Source organism: Siniperca chuatsi, linkage group LG2, assembly GCF_020085105.1.
Source record: "Siniperca chuatsi isolate FFG_IHB_CAS linkage group LG2, ASM2008510v1, whole genome shotgun sequence".
Lineage (NCBI taxonomy): Eukaryota > Metazoa > Chordata > Actinopteri > Centrarchiformes > Sinipercidae > Siniperca > Siniperca chuatsi.
In genome coordinates this window covers 6,146,775-6,169,061 of record NC_058043.1, presented here as the reverse complement: position 1 = coordinate 6,169,061, position 22,287 = coordinate 6,146,775, and the positions used below count along the sequence as shown (strand labels likewise).

General features: G+C 40.1%; 1 protein-coding gene across 14 annotated transcripts in view; it reads left to right on the top strand.

Moving 5' to 3' along the window:
- Window positions 1-22,287, top strand: part of slmapa (sarcolemma associated protein a) — a 68,317-nt gene that overhangs the window by 41,159 nt on the left and 4,871 nt on the right. For 3 of the 14 annotated variants that reach the window (XM_044210277.1, XM_044210264.1, XM_044210352.1), the window contains 15 exons: window positions 39-207; window positions 422-472; window positions 3,724-3,876; window positions 5,599-5,664; window positions 8,837-8,896; window positions 9,163-9,237; window positions 10,646-10,726; window positions 11,161-11,220; window positions 11,505-11,630; window positions 11,836-11,910; window positions 12,115-12,215; window positions 12,894-13,098; window positions 13,274-13,391; window positions 17,106-17,277; window positions 17,477-17,611. In XM_044210277.1, coding sequence (XP_044066212.1) covers window positions 39-207; window positions 422-472; window positions 3,724-3,876; window positions 5,599-5,664; window positions 8,837-8,896; window positions 9,163-9,237; window positions 10,646-10,726; window positions 11,161-11,220; window positions 11,505-11,630; window positions 11,836-11,910; window positions 12,115-12,215; window positions 12,894-13,098; window positions 13,274-13,391; window positions 17,106-17,277; window positions 17,477-17,611 — 1,647 coding nt within the window. Of the gene's footprint in view, window positions 1-38; window positions 208-421; window positions 473-3,723; window positions 3,877-5,598; window positions 5,665-8,836; window positions 8,897-9,162; window positions 9,238-10,645; window positions 10,727-11,160; window positions 11,221-11,504; window positions 11,631-11,835; window positions 11,911-12,114; window positions 12,216-12,893; window positions 13,099-13,273; window positions 13,392-17,105; window positions 17,278-17,476; window positions 17,612-20,639; window positions 20,728-22,287 lie in introns of all 14 variants that reach the window. The other 11 variants (XM_044210287.1, XM_044210363.1, XM_044210300.1 and 8 more) reach the window with 11 other exon arrangements.

Here is a 22,287-nt window from a genome sequence, read left to right as displayed (position 1 = left end):
CCTCCTCTATCCCCTCCGTCCCTACCTTGCTCGTCCAGGTGGCGGAGGGCCGGCAAGAGGAACTGACCCAGCGGGGAGCGACGGAGAAGAGGGAGTTTGAGCTGCGGATCGAGGAGATGGAGGAGAAGGAGCAGGTACTCCAGGCTCGCATCGAAGCTCTGCAGGCCGACAATGACTTCACCAACGAGAGGCTCGCCGCCCTGCAGGGTACAGACACACACACACACACACACACACACACACACAGTCCTGCCCTAACTTTTAACAAGCTGACACACTGCAAGCCAATCACTTTAACACAAGAGTTGCCATAGCAACCAGTGGCCGGGTCAGAACACGTCTTTGACCAATCAGAGAGCTCGGCTGGGACTTCCTGTCAGTCAACGCTTCTCTCTGCTGTTGTTGTTGTTGTTGTTTACAGTGCGGTTAGAACAGCTACAAGAGAAAAGCATTAAAGAGAACAACAGTCTGGGTGAGTCCACACTTCTCTGGTCTGCTCTGGGACACTCGTCCTCTCCGCCGCTGTTTGTCTCTTTTGTGGCCGCTAACTTCACTTCCTTATCCTGCACTAATGATGCATGACAAGTTCCTGCATGATGTCGACATTACTTCCTGTTGCTCGCTGCTCTCTTCACTCTCTTTGTCTCTCTGTCTGTGACAGTGGGAGTCTGGCTCGTCATCTTCTGTTTTGGTCTTGTTTATGGTAGCTTGATGTCTGGCCCTCAGGTTGTCCTCTGATAGTTTATGGGGACATGTGATGTTAATTTACACTCACCGTTTAACTTAAGAAGTATAATTGCAGGCTTTATTCAGTCAGTATAATACATTTTAAAAATACTGGAGATTAAAAACATACATAAATACATTATATTCTAATATACAAATACACATAAACAAATATATACTAGAGCCCACCAATACTGGCTTTTTCAGGCTGATACCCTTATTGATATTTCGAGAGTCCAAAAAAATCAAATAACAATATATTGTTCAATATTTAACATAAACATGTAGCATAAACAAACATTTTTGACAAATTGTGACCAAGACATCTAGATAAGACATGTTGACCAAAAATATCGGCCAATGTATAGGTCAGGCTTTGATATATACAAGTGAATTTACAGACAAAGTAAGGGTTTTGTTAAATTAATTATGTTCATAGCGTGCAAAGATACAAGAAATGTTAAGGGATTAGTGCAGTGCAGAAATCTGTGATTCTGTTATAAAATGTGTATAGTGTTTAAATAAATGTGCATAGTGTGCAGACGTACATGGAATGGGAAGAGATTAAGCCAGTGCACTGGATGATTTGGATAAACTTTATAGAATGTGCAAAAGTACAATCATTCAGTACAGGTGTTGTCATTGAAATGCAGTGTCTTACTGTTTCTTCACTGTTTTCAATGAGAACCACTAGCTGTAATTAAAGTAAAATCTTGTTCATACTGTGTGATGACACACACAGCATACAGGTGTCTTGTTCAGGGACAATTGGACAGGACACCTGGCTGTATTAAGAGAACTGGACTCTTTGTTTCAAGATGGCATTCCATTCATACGCTGAAAAAGTTCTTTAGGCTTGCACGTTTTTGGCCTCGTAGTGCATAAGGATTAAAAATTATTCTCTGGCTGAAAATACTATACTGATACGGCTTGTTGAGAATTTTTTTAGTTTTTTTTTTTTTTTTTTTTTTTTATTATTGGCCCAGATTGTGATAACACACAGAGAAATTTCACAATATCAGTGTTTAAAGTTCTCAACTAAATTAGTTTATTTTATAATGATTGTGTATGGGGAAAGTCTATGGACGCAAATTAGGGTCATTAATATTTTGAGCTTGTGAAATGATGTTCACAAATAATTTCACAGCCTGTAGTTGTATATCACCTTTTGTGTGCATGTGAAAAAAATGTGCATGCACGTATCTGAATGTGTGACTTTGTAAAGACGTTTTGCAGCTGTAGAAATATTTTGTGTACATGTAATTAAAATATGTGCAAAAATATTTTCAACAGTGAGGTTTCACACAGTCTGAGAGATGGACACACAAATGTCTTATCTTTGTATGTGACACTGAAGTTACAAGCTACGAGTTACAAGCACGAAGTTTGACCCTGTTTTAATGCCTGTGCTGACTAGCCAATCAGCACGTTGCCCACTGACCATCCAATCAGAGGAAGTCAAACTGAACATCTGTCATTGTTTCATCTGTCATACACCTCTTTCATGATCTGCTAAATTTCTTTAATATCAAACACACAGGAGCAGAACTCCTTAATAGAGATAGCTGTTTGCAGCTTTGTGGACATCTTGTCAAATGCACAGCCAAAAATTAAAGTTTCAAGTGAAAGATTGTTTATGATAAAGTTTGTTTGGTGTGTGTAACCTTTTGGTTTATAACTTACAGGTAGCCTATATGCACATTCAACAACAACCTATGCAGTATAAATATTAAAGCTAGCCAAAGATTGGTTAACTAGTGGTTCTTTTGTCAGTCAACTTGGCTAATAGTTAGCGATAGCACAGTGGATATTAGCTAGCCAACAATAAGGGCTTAATTATGCTGCACAAATAGTTTGCCCTTCTGTTTAAGTTTAAGTTATGTATGAGTTAGAAATCACTTTTACCAAAACAAAACAAAAAACAAACCTGTATTTCTACCGTTCAAAGCGTTAACAGTTAGGAGAGGATCACTGCTACAGAAAAGACTTGAGAACAAACTGGATCCGTCTCCCTCGGGCTCTTCTATGTTGACTCCAGCATACTACAGATGGACGAAGTAATCCAGAACGCGCTAGAACCTTTTGCCCCCTGATTGGATAGTATGACTTCCTCTGATTGGATGGTCAGTGGGCAACTTGCTGATTGGCTAGTCAGCTCAGGTGTTTCAACAGGGCAAACTTCGTGCTTGTAACTCGTAGCTTGTGGCTTGTAACTTCAGTGTCAAATACAAAGATAAGACATTTGTGTGTCTGCTCTCAGACTGTGTGAAACCTCACTGTTGAAAATATTTTTGCACATATTTTAATTACAGGTACACAAAATATTTCTACAGCTGCAAAACGTCTTTACAAAGTCACACGTTCAGATACGTGCATGCAAATAGTTTTCATATGCACACAAAAGGTGATATACAATTGCAGGCTGTGAAATTATTTGTGAACATCATTTCACAAGCTCAAAATATTAATGACCCTAATTAGCTTCAATAAAAGTCTTTCTTAGTCAAAGTGTGTCACGTGACATGCAGTTTCAACTGTGGCCATATGCCAAAACCAAGTCCCCAGGATCAACACCAGGGTGTACATGGATTCAAACATGTGATCTTTGAATGACAGGATGGTTTGTGTAACCATTTGGTGTGGCTGTTTCAGACTAGACAGGCTGTCTTAGCGACACGGTGGCACTCTGTCGAGCCTAAACAGGGTTTGTTGGGGTTTCTGGATAATCTGGGTTGTTTCCATGGTTGCCAAACTGTCCACTGCTTTGTTTTTCTTCTTCTGGGGGAAAAAGAGCTTTTGGTCACTGATTGACTTCTGGTGATTGAATGACAACACTAAATATGAATGCTGGAGGTGACTGTCTCACTGCTCACTTCGCCACAGTAGCCACTTTGTGAAGGAACCTGCCGTCATTGGGACTTTTACTCTGGTCTGATCATGTGTTTGGCTGGTAAAGTCTCGACAAAATCGTATATATCTGATCTGGTCACATGACAGATGTCGACTTTGTCTCCCACGGACCAGTAGAGGAGCCTGTCGAGGACAAACAAAGCCTGCAGACACCTGAGAGCCAGGAGGAAGCCAAGGATGAGGATGAGGAGGATACAGACACAGATGATGGTGCAGTTGGTCAAGATGAAGATATTGATGGTAGTTAGTTTGATTATCATAATAATAGACAGTTTGATTTATATGTAGCACTGTTATATAGCAGTTTTTGCAAAGTGCTTTACAGAATAGAAGAAAACATTCCTATAGAAGTACAGTACAATTAAGAAAGAATAATCTAATCGCGATAAATTTTAAACATCGTAGAATAAAATGCTATTCAGTGAATAGATATAATAACATAATATAAAAATCAAACCTATAAAATAAGATTTTATAAAAGACAAAAATATAGATAACCCGATCGTCTGAGGTGATTCCAGACATTATAGTTTATCTAACTGGAGTTTGTCTTTCTTTACTGAAATCTTTTTTCTATTTTTCCATATTTTCAAATGTTTATTAGTAATGCTTAATTAACTTTTGATCCAGAGAAAATTTTCATTTATATTAAAATGGTATAGTCTAATTTAGTTCACGCTTTAAATATACTGTTATTTAGTAGTTGTAGTTTAATGCATTAGGCAACCAATATGGTATCACAGTCCTGGATCATGCTTGTCAGAAGTAATTTTAGTGTAGATTTTGTCTTTTGTGGGGATGATAAAACGGTTGAGCCTTTGTTTGATCTAAAAATCCTGCTCATTTTCAACATACATAATGTTAGGTGACTGACTGGAGCACTTCAGTAAACCTATGGCAGTTTTTGTTTTTTAGACTGAGACATTTTTGGGTTCCACTCTTAATTTTGGTCACATCTTGTGTGGAGAAGATATCCTGAAAGTTTCCATTCTGACAACAGGATATAATCTGTAAAAACTCATGTTTTAGTTTATGGAGTAGTTAGTTCTCTGAGTGCTCGTGACTCTTCCTGATTGAAAATAATGAGATGATTTGATGATTTTATTCAGGAAGTTGTAGTGTAGTTAATAATAGGTTAATTCCACATTTTGTGTTGAACTGAAGAGTTATTGAGAGATGAAAGTTTACGCCTGAGCTGTCTGTCTGCTGTCCGCCTGTCCACATACTATCTGTTGTTAGTGTTGTGGTATCTGTCCAGAACCACCTTTATTATACCTTTTTATTTGTCTGAAAATACCTGCCATGTATGGCTTGGATTTCTGCCCTGTCCATTTGTTTCTAGAGCATCTATTTGTCCGTGTAGTTATCAGTCTCTCTGTAACTCGTTAGTTCTGTCATGCTTTCTACCTGCTTGTATCTGTCTGTCCTTTCTCTGTCATGATTTCTATCTTCTCTGTCTGTCTTCAGCTCTTCTATCTCGTCCTCTCTGATACAGGATTGGGTATTGAGAGCAGATTCTGAATTGGAACCCGCTCCAAATTTGTTCATTAAGAAAGATGGTTTTTGATTCTGCTTATCGATCGCAGAAAGTACAATTTTGACCTTCTGCTCTTCAATATACATAGCTGCTATAAGGAAGGGAGTCCATCTAACATGATAAAGCATTTCCTGTAGTTTTGATGTCATAATGCCTCAAAATCAGCTAATGATGGAACCAGAGGGGAAAAAAGAATTAGTGGAAACACGTGAATATCTTTTACAAAAAATAATCCCAAAAATGACAACTGGCAGCCTCAATCTGCTTCAAATGTGTTAGCCACATCTCATTGAATCTTATTATTTAAAAATGGAAACAAAATATGTTGGAGGCATTGATAAGCAGAATCAATAAAGTCTGAAAGAAATACCCAACTCCACTCTGATAGTCATCTTAGTAATGTCCGTGCTCTGTGTTTCTATCAGACAATTGTCATGTTAACAACAGCGGAGGAGACTCGACTAGAATCCAACAGTTGATTGAGTGTCCGCGTGAGTACAAACATCCATTCCTGCTATATGCTGACACACACACACACACACACACACACACACACACACACACACACACAAAAACACAAACACACACACACACAAAAACACAAACACACACAGAAGCACGGATGCCAGGAAAAGATTAAGAGAAAACAACGGACTTAAAAACAAGTGTTTGTTTAAAAAGAAAACTCATTAAATCAAAATTATAAGATGGTAATTCGAACTTCTTGACTTTCTCAATTATAAGATACATCAAAATTTTGACGTTTTATGTCAAAATTATGAAATAGTTAAAAATCTTAAATTTTACATTGTCAGAATTCTTGTGATATCTCATCATTCATTGATTTCTGCTCATTCTTAAAATGCCTAACACATATTGTTTTCTTCTTTTCCTGGTGGAAATGTGCTTCCATACATACATCCATCCATGCTTCTTCTCCAGAGGAACCTTCTTTGTTGGAGCAGGTTGTAGATCTTGGTTTAAGAACAATTAACTGCACTTAAACCTGATGTATGCTTGGTTGAAGAATATATGGTTTATAACTCGAAATTGTTTACATATGAGAATATACATAACAGATAAAAGGCTATCTTGGCAGAACTAGTTTCTTTTCAGGCAGGAAAAGAGATTCTTGACAGACCTGATGTTTTGACCTTTCCAGTTGTTTTTTATACTTTTGATTTTTCCACACAATGTAAAGAAAGTCTGGAGGTGAAGTATAACAGACATCTTTGACTTGAGTAGTACAGATTATTATGTCACAAGATAGATGTTGTATTAAAAGGTCAACACATCCAAATTACACAGTTGTTTTCTAACCTACCTCCAGTTGTATCTATCCATGCAGATAGTTTTGGTTTCGTTCATTGTTCAACACAATGAATGTGAATGAAATTTCGTTTGTGGTGCTCAAAGCATCGAAGAATTACATTTGAAAATCTCAAGAGCAGCATCTCTTTCCAGAAGCTATGTCCCTGTTATTCAGAATAATCCACAGACCTCACTGTCAGCAGTTTGCATTCGAAACTATTTTAAAATTATTGAAGTTGGTGGTTCATGAGTAACAAGGACACCATTTATGGAAAGACATAGATACCCCTGGGGCAAAATAATCTTTTTTTTGTTGTTGTTGTCTCACTGCTGGCTGAACTGTCTTGCTGGAAATGTTTGTTGCTCAGCCACATGCGCTCATTGACTTGTCTTGTAGTAATTGGTTTTACTGGTGCTTTGGTAATTTTATGGGTATGTTGTGGTTCTAACCATACCTACATCTGACTGGTTGGTTCTCAGCTTCTCAAACATCACTCACACACACACTTCTTCTTTTCTTCTTTTTTTCTGCATGCTGCCTTTATAGCTTTTCACTGGATTAGTTCACTAACCTCCTCATTTCTTTCTTCTTGTGTTTCTTTTGCCGTCCTTCTCTTTTGGTTCTTTCTTTTGGATGTTCAGCTCCTTTTCTATTAACAATTGAAATGCTAACCCTGTGTCCATACCATAGCAGTTCAAGTATCTAGTCTGTTGAAACTTCCCTTGACTGCCTACATTTCTGATACCAGCCACACATCCGCCAATGTTGAGCTGTTATCGCTTCTTTTCCTTGTTTGTTGGTTGCAGTGACATTTGCTATCAGCTGCCAGTTACATACAGGTGTTGCTAGTAGTTACATAGCAGCATTACTGGCAGTCCCACTTGCTGCCGTTGTGGCTGGTTGCAGTAGACATTATGTGTTGCTCTCTCTACTGACACTGCCATTACTGTGGTGGCACAGTCGAACCTAATGCAGTTTCACTGACACTGAAGAACAGTGAAACAAGAATTCTCTTCTTTGCAGCTAGAAAACGTAACTTATATGTAGAGCGTCTGTCTTTTGATGAAACAGGAGGATTTCATATAGAGATGAATCAAAATTAAATTGAGTTCAGGCTTGTGGATGAAGTTCATTGTGGGAGCAGCTGATAACAGCACAGCCCAGTAAGTGTATTTTTTGCAGATGAAAAGACATCTCGGCAACTGATTTCGTTGAAAAGTTAAACATTAAGAGGTCTAGATTTGGTAGTCCCCTTTTTTCTAATGACATTTCAACGTGTAGTAGGTTTATACAGGTTTTGCTGGACTTATTTGTTGCTGTACAAACACATCAAAAAAGGAAAATCCTTTACATACGACATGTTATTGCACAGCTATACAAGTGAGATGCCACTGAAGTGATAATGACTTGTTTACTTTCATCTAAAACCTGGATTAGTCCATATTTTACATGTTTTAGTCATTCATCTGGTTCCCCTGTCCAGAGCCAACTACACAACTTTCAGATCTTTGGTTACAACATAACTGTAATACAAACAACTCATTTATTATTTGTACAGTGGTAGCCACAGTAGATGTACATTTTCATGTAATACCTGCAACTTTTGATGTGATAAACAAGACAACCACATCAGTATTATTACAAAGCTATTTACGCTAACTCGTCACAGATTCTTTTGATGTGCAAAGTAAAAAAAAAAAAAAAAGCTTTTAAATATGCTGCTGTTCTTCCTGGAATAATGTACTGAAGGACCTGAACTTGTCAGAGCTGATTACTATGGAGGAATTGAAGTCAGTTTTAAAGATCGAGAAAAGAGTACTCTTGGTCATTGTGATTGCTCTTAAATTTTCACTAAAAGTCGTTTTAGGAAATTGTACCTGTTTATGCATTGTAACTGGATTTTTGTCTGTGACCTTGTATTGCATATTAACTGGATATTGTGTTCACTCGGTAGTGTGTGACAGTTGTATTTGTCTATTTGTATTGTTTGTGTTTATTGTTGTAACAATGTTTATGCTGCTCTCTTGGCCAGGTCACCCTTGAAAAAGAGATTTTAATCTCAGTGAGACTTCACTGGTTAAATAAAGGAGATATATATAAATATGAAAACAACCTCCCATATTTGAGCAACTTCAGTAACTAAAGTGAAACGTTAGTTCAGTGAGATTCTACAATTTACATCAACAAGCCACTAAGCTGATAGCTCACCCTGAGTCAGTGTAAATGGCTGTATGACTGCTGGTTGTTGGGCTATTGGACATTTGCAGAGTTAGGGACAGATATGAATTTCTTACAAATTTTAAACTGGCTTTTTTCACTGATTCTCCTGGTTTTCTTTTTTCTCCCTGTAGCGGTGAAACAGCTGAAGGAGACTGTGAGCTCTTCAATCCACAAACTGGCCAACTTTGATGGTAAGAGCTCAACTAGGTTCAAGTAAAAAGTACTTATCAACAATTTCCTTCTATTGTCTGAGTCCTGGAGCAGTTTCAGTCTGTGAACTAACACTAGAAATCCGAGTGAAAACTAACTCTAAATCTGATGAGACTGATGTAAAATCAGTTTCTATGTAAACAGTGAATGAGCGGCAGACTTTGTGAAGCTTTAAGATAAAAATGTGTGTTCTTGAACCATAGTCTATCATCAGTAACAGGTAATGTTTATGTGTGTGTGTTTGTAGAAGTAATGGACGCGCACCTACAGAACAACCAGACGGCAGAAGACGACCTCCTGGCCAGCCCCGATCGACTCAGAGGTAGAGGACACGCATGCACACTCAGACTTGAGCTGGATTTATACTTTACACAAGGGGTTAATGGGAATCCCACTGTTGATACCTCCAGCGCAGGATAATAGTTGAATAATAGTTAAGCGCCAGATTTCTTCTATTGATTTCACCGCCGCAACATTAAACAGGTGTATCACACAGCGTAGATTCAGAGCCTACGCACGTAGCTGCTGTAGGTACGACGTAACCCCTTAACGCAAAAGTATAAATCCACCTTTACGCTCTCTGTGTCCCAGCTGCTAAATATATACTAATTATAATAGATTGGAACCATGTTTTGAGTATGTGATGTGTTCAGTGGAACAATGATAAACTGAAGTATGCCAACATGCTCACTAAAATCAATAGATTTTAGTTTTCCAATCTCAGCACATGAGGCTCCAAAACATCCCTGGAGAAACTTTGTCCTCAAATGGTAGTTGTGTGTCATCTGCATCATCTTAGTTATAAAATAACCATCAGAAACTTACCAACTCATATATTTTGTGCCAGTTACTCAGTTTAATTCTTGTTAACGTATTATTAAATGTTAGACAATATCCTCACGTGTCTGGGTTTCATTAGAGGGCTTTTCTACAGTTACACTGGCTGACTTTTTGTGAAGCAGTAATCACAAAGGGCAAAGCGGCTGACAAGGAGATATCCTACTATAGTGACCTCTGACCCTTGACCTCTGTCTTTGCTGTTGTGAGAGGTCTGACTGTTTGTCATCCTTTTGGATTGTCTGCGGACACACACAATGCTCTCACACTGTGCTGAAATACATTTTCTCTAGACACAAACAAATTGTTATATTTCTATACTTTTGTGGACCCTAATTGCCATAATGCATTTCCTAGCCCCCAACCTTAACTTAAACCACCACAACTACATGTCTAACCCCAACCCTTAATCTAACCCTCAAATCACTTCTAAACCATCAAATATTCTTTTGATTTTTAGACCTTGGGAGTGAGAACATTTTGTCTGTACATTTTGTCAGATTGGATCCAGAAAGACGGATTTACAAGAGTACGCATGCACACACACAGTAAAAGTGAATGGTACTAAAGCGGCTATAAACTGCCACATTTTGTTGTTTCTGTTTCACCACCTGAACCCTGCTGTGCTTCACACACTATAATCCAGTGCACTACACACAAGTGTGTGTGTGCGCGCTCACACTTATACACACACATGTGGATGCCTATTTATACATTTTTCTGTGCCTTTCTTTTTTGGTATTCTGTGCCTGGCTATTTTGGTTTATTTTTTTATTCCTTTATTTTGTTTGCTGGTTGCTTTGGATAGTTTTTCCACACCCATTCTATTCCCACCTGGCTAACGTGTGTGTGTGTGTGTGTGTGTGTGTGTGTGTGTGTGTGTTCGTTCACAGGGAATCAGATGGATGCCAAAGAGTCGGACATGTCAGACACGCTGAGTCCCAGCAAAGACCGCAGCAGTGACGACACGTCAGGTCAGTAAAACATACACACACTGAGTCATGTTTTAACAAAAAAATTTATGTTAGTATTTAAAGTATTTAAGTCTCATTTATGTGATTCAATCCCTCCCATTCATTCATCTGTTTTAGTTTCAAGGTTTTTCTTTTTCAATTCAACTGCTGTTGACTTTTAACAGTGTTGAAGTCTGTTCTCTCATCAGTCTGCATCTATGAATTCATTATAGAATAAGTAACCCACTAAGAACTCATTAATAACTTATTTTCTAATATTTTTATAGATAATTCAGAAAAGTAAATCTTTGTAGGACCAGGCAACACTGGCTGAAATTAAAATGCTGTTATGTGTCTTTGTTTAAAAAAAATAAAATGAAATATATATAAATAAAAAAAATATGGTTGTTTAAAGCACTGTGTTTTATAAATGTGTGTGTGTGTGTGTGTTTCAGACGGCAACATGGACGACCAGGAGCTAAATGAACCACAGAACAGAGTAGCTCTGCTCAAAGGTAACCATGGCAGCTCATCTCTGCTTTGTAGTTCTGCTCTGTTCTGCACTAACAGACGATCAACATTAACCAGGGTTATGAGCCAAGGTATTTGACAGTTTCAGTAATACAGTTAACTGTCCATTAGGGGGAGCTGTGCAGTTGTGTTGGTGGCTGCAGGTTGTTAAAATGGCTTTTTTCTGTTTTTCACTTAATTAATTTGTAGTGTATGACATGGCCATTACACATGTTGTTTCATTAAAGAAAAACATTTTTAAATGTTAAGTTACTCTTTGTGTGTGTAGCTGAGTTACATCGGGCTGGTCTAGAGCCTGGAGACACAGAGCAGGTCATCCACCATCTTCACAGAGAGCTTCTGGAGGCCCAGGAATTAGCCAACACTGGCAAGCAGAGATGTCTGGAGCTACAAGGTAACTAACAGTATAAAATAATCCCACTACAATCCTAGCTCGAATCAGGATCCACAAATTCTTCTACCTGATGTTCTGAAAATGAGTTTCTGACATTGTTGTGAGGAAATTTAATTCAGATATTAATCTCATTGTACGTCACATGACATCATACCAGATCAGTGAGATTAAGGTGGTGACCATATGACTCTGTGTCTGTCTGTAGCTCTGCTGGAGGACGAGAGGAGGAGTAACTCTCAGCAGACTGAAGAGTCGACCAGACAGATTCAGTACCTGCAGAGTTAGTACACACACACACAAACACACACATATACACACAGAACAGTGAGATACTATACACTTGTATGTGTCATGATCTACTTTGCGACCACCTCACTTCCCTTTGTTTTTGTGTGTGTGTGTGTGTGTGTGTGTGTGTGTGTGTGTGTGTGTGTGTGTGTGTGTGTGTGTGTGTGTGTGTGTGTGTGTGTGTGTGTGTGTTTAGCTCAGCTTGGGAAGCTGCAGGCTGACATGGAGGCACTGAGGGAGCAGAGGGAGAGCACCATCTGCACCACCAGAGAGGAGCTCTACTCCGCCCAGGAGGAGGTACCACTCCATCTCACTACCACTCCGGCCTATTACGCTCTCACTCCTCACAACTCCTCTTGATACCCTGTTACTCCCTCTGATACCTCTTTGACTCCTTCCGACTTCCCTCTGACTCCTCTCCAATTCTTCCTGACAGCTTTCTGATTCTTCCTAAATCCCCTGTGACTCCACCCGACCTCCAGTTAATCCCTTATCTCTCCATCCTGACTCCACTCTGATACCTCTCAGCTCCTTCTTACTCTCAGCTGTTAAACTTCCTGACACCTCTCTGACTCATCATGAGTCCCTTTTACTCTCTTCTATCTCCTACTGACTCCCTTCTGACTCTTCCTGACTCCCAGCTGATTCCTCCCAACTCTTTCTTACTTTTCTCTTACTCTTCCTGAGTCTGACTCCTCCTGACTCCCCTCTGACTTCTCCTGATTCCTTGTGGCTCCGTCTGACTCCCCCCGGTCTCTTTCCTGACTCCTTGACTTGCTTCTGACTCCCCTCTGACTCCTTGTGGCTCCATCTGACACCCCCTGTCTCTCCTCTGACTCTCTTTGAGTCCTCCCTGCACACTAAGAAACCACACGCCCTCTTGGACAGAATGAGACTTGCTGTCTGTCAGTTTACAGTAAATCCCAGTCATGTGTCATCACTGACTGACCCATGGGATTGTGTTTCTGCTGTCAGATTATCATCCTGCGGCGCACCATGGAGGCAGCCACGGTGGAGCGGGAGCGTGAGATCACCGCCCTGCAGGCTGACCTGGGCAACGTGCGATCTGAGCTGGAGCACTGGAGGAACACGGCCGCCAAGTACGAGGAGGAGATCAGCCGGCTGCAGGAGGCCTTCACACAGCAGCAACTACAGCAGAATACAGCCAACCAGCTGCAGGGTGAGTGTGTGTGTGTGTGTGTGTGGCTGCTAGTTTCCTGTTCCACTGCAGGAGCCTCAAAATGCCAATGATGGTTTTTTTGATGATGTTTTTTTTCTGAGTCAAGATTATCAATATGAAAATTCCTCAGACATTAAATATAACTATACCTTCTCTCCCACTTTCTCTGTCTCAGCGGAGTGTGTTACGTTGCAGCAGCGGTGTGTGTGTTTGCAGCAGGACTGTGACGGCCTGAGAGCTGAACGGAAAGCTCTTACGGATAAACTGCACCGCCTGGAGTCTGAGCTGAGCAGGTATTCACACACACACACAAACACACATGTTAAATGCTTTATTTAAATCCACCAGGTATACAGGAATATTTACAGAGGTTACATTGGTTGACACTTAAAGGGACAGTTCACCCCAAAATCAAAAATACATATTTTTCCTCTTACCTGTAGTGCTATTTATCCATCTAGATTGTTTTGGTGCGACTCACACCAAAACAATCTAGATGGATAACAACACAGGCTAACTGTTAAAACCGAGATGGGTCAGAGTTTTTGGTCGGCCTGCCAATCAGCTAACAGTCAGTTTGTGAACATGCCCAATGCTGCCGATTATCAGTATCACTAACCTACGTCCATATCCTAGCTCAGTGATATTTGCAACCAAAGACTGATATTTGATCAGTTTATCAGAAAAATCTTTATACATGTACAGGTCAAGAACACAGACCATTAAAACTTTGTCCTTCATCTACAAAAACATCATCAGCGTTGAAGATAGTGTTAGAGATGTTACAGTACAGATCATTAGAAATATTGCCATCACTACTGTACACATTACTGTAAACTGACAGGCAGCAAGTCATCACATGGGAAGGTAAAATAAATGGTCCCCTAAAATATAACTTTCTTGTCAGGAGGTTGGGAGCATTTTCTGTAGCCTCAAACACCAAAAGCAAGTCATCAACCATCATTAAATACAGTAAATGATTTTAAATTGTCCTTGCCTTTTAAAATAATTGTTAAATTCCAACGGAACTAGCACACCACAACAAATGCAACAACTTCTGTACTACAGGTGGTGATTTTACGTACAACCATGAATGAAATTCAAATACCCAGAAGCTAAACTCCAGCTGACAGAACTGAAAAGATTTGTAAACATTTCAGAGAATTGCTTTAAAAATGTCTTTATAAAATGAAAAGAAACTTAATATAGTAAATATTTTGTAGTAGATAACAATAAATTAATTTAATACACTTCAAATTAAAACTATATAGACTTAACTGAATGTAAAGCTGAGATTCAACGTGGAACATATCAGGAATGCGTGTCAAACTGCTAGGGTGGACATTAAAACTGCACCTAGAAAGTCTTTGTGACAGCCGTGATCGAGTTGATGAATTTTGGCTCAGGACTGTTGACAGGAGCGCGGCCAAGTCCACGGGTTCTGGCAGGTTCAGTGTTTGGATTCAGCATTAAAAGAAGGACTGAGGACGAGAAGGACAGGAGGAAACATGATGTCCAGCTGATTCAGGCAGAACAGGGCGAGGGGACGACAGCTGACTGACAGCTGACTGAACCAGACCGAGCAGTCAGCAGGTTCACCGACTGCACCTCTATGCTCTGTCTGTTCTCAATGGACAGAAAACATCACTGCATGTTCTCATCGGAGCTGAGAGCTCAGCAGGATTTTATCTGGACATCAGCTGTGTTTTCACTAGTTTCCTATAAACTGTAGGTGCCATTGGCAGCACTTCTCATGAATATCTGTAATGCACCACTCCAGTAAAACTGCACTAACTGCAGATGTCAGCTGCAGCTCGCTGTGGGATGTTGTACTACCTAAAACTATTTCCTAAACATCTTTAAATGATCAATCGGAGATGAAGCCGAATTCAACAATGTCTCAGTTTAGTGCAAATATTTACCTTCAGCAGCTCAAAACAAAAGTCAAAAACCAACTGTTCCACAACACAAACATGTTGCACTGTTTCCTGATTCAGGTGCAAATGCTGTTTAAATAAACAGTTGGATTTTTCCACAATGTATTATCATGGAGGCACGCCACCTCATGTAAAATAGAGACCACCTGCCCTCATGTCAGAAGAAATTATTAAATGAAATGTAACAATAACCTTCTGGGTCACATGCAGAGGTTGTTTATTACACAGCAACGGCCACATATTTAATGAGTGAGGCAATTGTTTATACTATTATGTAATAACTAAATTGATCACGAGATAAGATGTGTCAGGATCTGTCTGATTCAGTTCAGAACGTGATTGATTGATTGATTGATCACATACATTGGCTTTACAGTAATAAACCAGAGCAGCACGACGCAATGTTGCGGGGGGAAAAAGAGAACCAGCTTTTAGAAGTTGGGAGAAGTCGGCTCCATTAGTCACAATCAGACAAAAAACTCACCACACAAGCAGAGGAGCACAAGCGGCGCTGCTGGTCAAATATCAGGATGAAGTTAGTTTGATAATCAACAGCTGGACACGTTTTGCCCAATACAGTATTCAACTTGATGCAGTCTGTGTCGAGTTGAAGTTATCATTAAAATTAAATATTGATCAGCTGTATTTTAATGTCAGCAGGTCTGCGTTGGTTGCATCAGTGACACCCAGCTGACACATCAGCACAAAAAGTTCTGAAGCAACAGAAACTAGACTCCAGCTGTACATGTTACCCTACATGCAGACATTTGTAGCTGAAAAACACTGCAAAGTTACAGCATCGACTGTCATTAAATGTCATTTGATATGACAAAAAAAACAGCTTCTTTGTGAAGCTCTGACGCTTTGACTTGAGTTGCTGCTTGCAGCTGGAAAATGGAAGTATCTCTTCCTCTGTGTTGCGTTGCAGTGATACAGCTAGCCAATCGCAGCCCATCCTGAGGGGGAAAAAAAACTATTTTTGAAATTCAAGTAATTCAGCAACATTTTAACTCTGACTTATAGTTTCCTCTGTGTAGATAATACATAGAGAACTCTTCATATACAAGGCAGCACAGTGTGCATGCGACCCATGTGAAAATAAATAAAAATGTAACAATCAAACACACAGTACTATTCAAAAGTTTCAATCCACATATCTAAAACCAGGTTTTTCTAAATGTTAACACATGTATAAAATTCCATAATTCAGTGTATCGTACATGTGCTTCCATAAGCAGATAATCATATTTGCAAGTTGTGTCAGAAGGAATTTCCTCATGAACTCAGTCACAGAGGGGAGACTTCCTCCGGGCCAGCAAAATGTCCCATCAGATCAAGATCTGTGCTGTCAGTAAATGAAATCCATCCATTCAACACATAATTTCCTAGATCAGAATCAATTTTTAAGGCCAATGAGGTCAGTGAGAGTGAACAGATGGAGCTTGAGCAGGAAAAATAATAAACACTCTGATCTTAGTAACCTGAAGTCCTCTCAGTGTCCTCATACATGTCGTTACCAATCTCCACAGTGTGTTTTGTCATCATTGTGGCCTAAAATGAATTTTCTGTGAGTGAGGTGGGTTTTGTGCAATTTTTTTTTTATCATAGTATGTAATAAGTTCCAGTAAGAGTAAAAACCAGTTTAGGAATCTATCAGGATCTCAGTAATGAACCTATTCATGGGAAGTAGCCTGTGCCCTAAATCTAGTCTAAAAAGGTCACCTTAGTGCTTGTAACTGTCTCCACCTTTGTTACAGCGAAGTGTGTTGGAGATTGAGGCTTGATTTATGTTTGACTTCAGCTCCCAAAAGTTTTTCTGGACTGGGCTGTTTTTCCAGGTGAAAGCTGCTGTGATCAGTAAAATTGGTGAACTTTTTCCAGTTTGACCGTTTTTGCAGGAAACTTGCCTTATTTGAAAAATTGAAGGCTCTTGCAAATGTGGGAATTTGTTGATTTTTATGTCAATTCTTAAGATCATAGGTTTGTAAATTCTTGGAGTTGAATGTGTTTCGGAGGTTAATGACGGGACATGTTTGTGGTGTGTGTGTGTGTGTGTGTGTGTGTGTACAGCACCAGGGAGCAGAGTCTGGTCCTCAGCAGCAGTCTGGAGTCTCTGGAGAAGAGGGAGGGGGTTTTGCAGGACAAACTGGGTTCTCTGGAGAATAAACACCTCGAGGACGCAAGCAAGCTGAACAGCCAGCTTGACCAGGCCCAGGCCCACACACACACACTGCAGAGAGAGGTACACACACACACACACACACCCACACACACTGCAGAGAGAGGTACACACACACACACACACACACCCACACACCCACACACACTGCAGAGAGAGGTACACAATCCCTTGAAGTTGTTAAGTCACCTCTATATGTTTATTGATGACCTGACAATTTATAGAAATGTGTGTGTTTTTGTGTGTGCGCGTGCATGTGCAGTATGAAGACACACAGTCTCAGCTTTTGGACCTCCGTCAGCGTTATGAGAGAACAGAGCAGGAGAAGCTGAACATCCACCAGGAGCTGGAGCAATGCAGGAGCAGCCTGAAGCTGCTGCAGGACAAGACCAGCTCCGTGAGTACACACACACACTCTTCCTTTTTAACAAGACCAAAGACTATACGGACTAGTTGTGTTGTAACCTTTATTTTTGTGTTTACTCAGCTTTAAATCCAGATGTTTTTGTTTTCTTGATGTTTTTTTCCCCCACAGTTTTGGGGGGGGGATTTGCTTAAAGATTAATGCAGGAGAAGCACCAGACTTGCTTATGAACACTGTGGCAGTCTTGGACTTGCTACCCATAAACCCACCCAACACTTCCAGTTCACAGCCTCCGTCCTCACTGCTTACTTGCTAACTCGGGACACAAAAAAGTCTCACCAACCACTGTTGATTGAATCTCCAAATGAATCTTAAATCAAACCTTCAGTCCTGTAAACTAACAAAGAGGACTGATAACAACCTCTGTGGTGGAGGTAAAAACAAATGGAATAAATAATTTTAACAGAATCTAATATGTGATAAGAAAATAATAATTTACAAAGTAACAAGAATAAAATTTGAAGTGTGATCCCAGCAGATTGATGCAGCTCAATTAATACACAAATGCACAACTGTTTTTTTTTTTTTTTTTTAATTCAACTACACTGACAGTAGACATGTGACCTCATCATTTCTCCTGCCTTTTCATCCTTAGCTGATAAATAACAGCTGTTAGTTTGTCTCTGCCGCTGTGAAAACTCCAGGAGATACAAATCAGAAAATCAGAAGATGACAGTGAGGCGGAGCAGCCTCCTCCTCCTCTGTTACCCCTCTTCTTCCTCTTCTCCTCTTCTCTCTCATCTACCAGTCTTCAGCTCTGCCTCCTCTTCAGCCTTTTGTTGATGTGACAGTAGATGTTTGTCTTGTTATTCATGTTTTGTTTCCCCAGAGCTTTTCAGAATAAGAGTCCTGATCCAGACTCTCAGGACTAGATCAACAGACTTTGTTTTAATGAACATTTCTGAAGGATGATTTCTGTTTATTACAACTTTGGTCTTATTGTTCATAGCTTTGGCAATCATTTCTTTCAGTACACTCTATGCACTCATAGAGTTAATAATTGAGATCTGGGAACATGGTGACATGACTAAAAAGAAGTTCAAGAAACATAAGCAGTCAGACGATCAGACAGGTTAGAAACAAACCTCCAGGTTTGACAAACTTATGTGGAAGAGAGAATGTAGGTGAACAGTAAAGTTATGATCCAAAGTGCACTTTGTAAACATCTATCCAGTTTTTAGACAATTCTTCCAATTTTGACCTACCATATTTACTGTAGTTATTTGCAAACAGTTTTCCTGTGCAATCAGGCATTATTCAGGTGCACTCACTTTCAGTTTGACCTCCAAATAAAGATAGATAATCTGGATAAACGGTTTGTTTACAACCTTTCTGATTATCTGAAGTGCGAAACATATCAGCCACATCAGATTACTTCTGTAGCACACACAGGATGCTAAAGAGTCAGGATGCAGTAGCCAGAATGTGGTAAGCTCGGGAGTGAATGTGATTTTAAAATTGCTGTAGAGTTGGTGAATTTCAATGCTGGAAAATTCTATATACTCCACCGATTTAGCATTGCACCCCTATAACATGGTCAGACTCACAATGGACAGTAAAAAACAAACAAAAAATCAATATTGAAGCAGCAGAACCAGAGATATTGGCTTTTATATTCCTTGCATTCTTCTACCTCTTCAAAATGTGGGTGACTACATTACCCACAATGCTCAACTCAACTGCCAACAGAGATACGGGTGTGTGTTGCTAGTAGCGGCTAATGTAGCCTCTAGCCTTAAGTTGAGATGAGGAGCGGGCTACAGAGATCTGGTAAGCTCACTTCTTTCTAACTCCACACCCCCAGATTTTTTGGTTGGACCTCAGCAAAGCAGCACCAGCCCTATAAATGCAAAACTCTGTGACTTACTGACTGAGTGAGGATGAAGTTACAGCATTGGTCAGTCAAGTGTTGGAGTTTCCCCATTGGTGAGGCCCTTTTAAGGCTATTGCTGGTTGGTTCATCCCTCGCTCTGCAGCACTAAAGACTTTTAGTCTATGCCCACTTAACATACATGGGCCCCACCTCGGTCTCACCTTGTGACCTTATAAGTTGAGCTGAGACCAGACAGTCGGCTCCCAAAAACAGCTTTTTCTTCAGCTAGTTAAAGGAACCTTTGACAGAAAATAATAGGTGTGAGTGTTTTGACATGCGTCATTCGCCTTTTTAAGTGACGTCATTGTGTTCCCAGATCTCAGCAATTACTTTGGTGATTACAGTATGATGCTCATAAAAATGATGGACCAAACTATTAAAGTCAGACTCAAGTTCTAATAACCCAGAATTATCCTTTAAGTCCATTAGGCGCAACATGGCACAACATGTCATATATTGGCACCATGGATTTATAAAGAGAACTGGATACAGCGTCGGAGGCGGGGCCCCGTTCATTTCTATGAAAGCTGCTCAGTGGTGCATGAAGCCAAAAAAGTTTGACTTCCCAGTATAAAATTACCCGATCTTCCACATAGTGGGGCCTATAGAGCAAGCGCACTAGAGACTCCGCCAGTGTCTAGTATTTTTGTGATATCTGCTGTGCTATTCTATTTCTTTATGTATTTTTAATAAAAGATCCAAACATTTCACGGTGGCCTTTAAAAACCAGTGGACTGTTATCACTGTCAGTCAGCAGCTGGTAGAGATTAACTTCTGAGTGCTAATGAGATGTCCTGGTGCAGAAAGTTAATGAGCTGAAATCCAACAGGTAAATGTTGCTGTTTTAAAAGATCCTGGTGATGGATGGCAGTTGTTCTGTGGTGTTGGGTGAATGTGGCTGTTGAATGTGTAGAAATGGCATTGTTGCTTTGTAGAAACGACTGATTAGATACAAACCTGCCTTCCTACAAATCCCCCTCTGTCTTTGTCTCTCTCTCTCTTTCTCTCTCCCCCTTCCTCCCCCCTCGCTCTAGCTGCTCCATCCTCCATGTTGGTTTTGGTTGATTTGCCGGCTGATTTCTTCTTATCCCTCTCCTCCCCCTCCCCCCCTCCTTCCCTCCCCTCTAGCCATCCATATTGCAGCCTGCCCAAGCCATATTCATTGGCCTTGTCCTGGCTCTGCTGTACTGGTGTTTCGGCCAGTTGTGGTAGAAAGGTACACACCGACATGACATCAGTCTGTCTCTCTGTCCGTCTCTTTTTCCTCCATCTGTTCATCATCTGTGAAAGGAAAGATGAGGTGAAAACATCGTCCTGCTCTGTGATGAATTGAGGGTCACACGTTGAGAACCATGAGAATAAGAAAGAAAAGTACCCGTTCGCTGGACTCATTAAAGTTTTTAATAGCAATGTTTTGACCCCACAACGTCTTCCTTTGGCTAAAATGATTATTCCTGCCAAATCTAAACCATGTTCATGACCTTTAACCTTCTGTGCTCCTATAAAAAGTAGTTGGCAGTTTATTGCCGTGTGTTTTCTATGACCACCGTATGGATAGGGGCATCCATGTGGGTCTCTTTTGAAATGTTTCTATACTAGTTTTGAGACGATACCGAGTTACAGTATTTTTTCCCAACAAAAGAAACCAAAGTCCCTTAAATGTTTAAAAAGCTGTACAATAATTTTGTCTAAATAAAATATTGAAGAATTGATTAAATTATGGTTTCAATCAGGAACTATCTGATCAAAAACAAGTAACAAGAACAACAAATCTGACCAAACTTTCAATGCTAACTTTCAGTATTTGACAGTATTTGTTGGACACATTTGGTCAGTACCAGTAAAGTATTGAAGTTTAATACCCTAGCCTCAAATTTTTACATTATTTACCAGGAAGGGAAAGTTTAGATGAACATACATGTAACAGTATGTTGTTTCACACATTTGTGGACCCCAGGAATATTAGCTGGTGAAATCTGACGGGGAACCAAGTAGTTACAAAAAAAAAAACATTTACATACCTTAGTTTTCATCACTTATAACAACATTAACCAGTGAGAAGGGAGGATCAGTTTGGGGGCATTTGGGTTTAGTTACGGAAAGTTAAGTTGTAAAGTTTAGTAATTTATAATTAAGTGCATCATGGTGTAGACGGCTGTTACATAAAGGTAACCAGGCTGTTAGTGTTGAACCCTGAATTCTGATCAGCAGGACGCTTTCCTCACCTCCCACACTTCCCTTTAAGATTGAGTATCATCATCATCATCATCATCACGGCGGTCTGTCTTTGTGTTCTGGTTTGAGCAGCTCTAACTGCATGGGTGTCAGTCTGTCTGCCTGTCAGTCACATTTCTTCTGCTCTGCTCTGCTGCAGCTAACACTAAACTCGGCTCTTTAAAGGGACGGGCTCCCGACATCTTTGGTCCTCAGGTTCCCGCAAGAAAAGCTCTCTGGCTTTGTTAGCATGGTACTGTGAATATAATGTCGCTGCTACATGTCAGGTAATAAGCTGTGACCGCCTGTGGGCAGCTGAGCTGAAAGGTTTTAGGGAGAAATCCCTCCCTCCCTTTTTTTTGTCTTTTTGTCAACATTGAGGACATCTGTTTTGAATAAACTTGATTGGAATTGTCACTGGACATAACCGACCGGGGGTCCGAGTTTTTTTTCAGTGTGAGCTCCATGTTGTGGCCGGTCAACTGATCCGTACACTGTCTGCACAGCTTTAAAGCTCAGGCCAAGAAGTCAAATTTCGGGGGGGAGTTCAGTTACAGTTTAT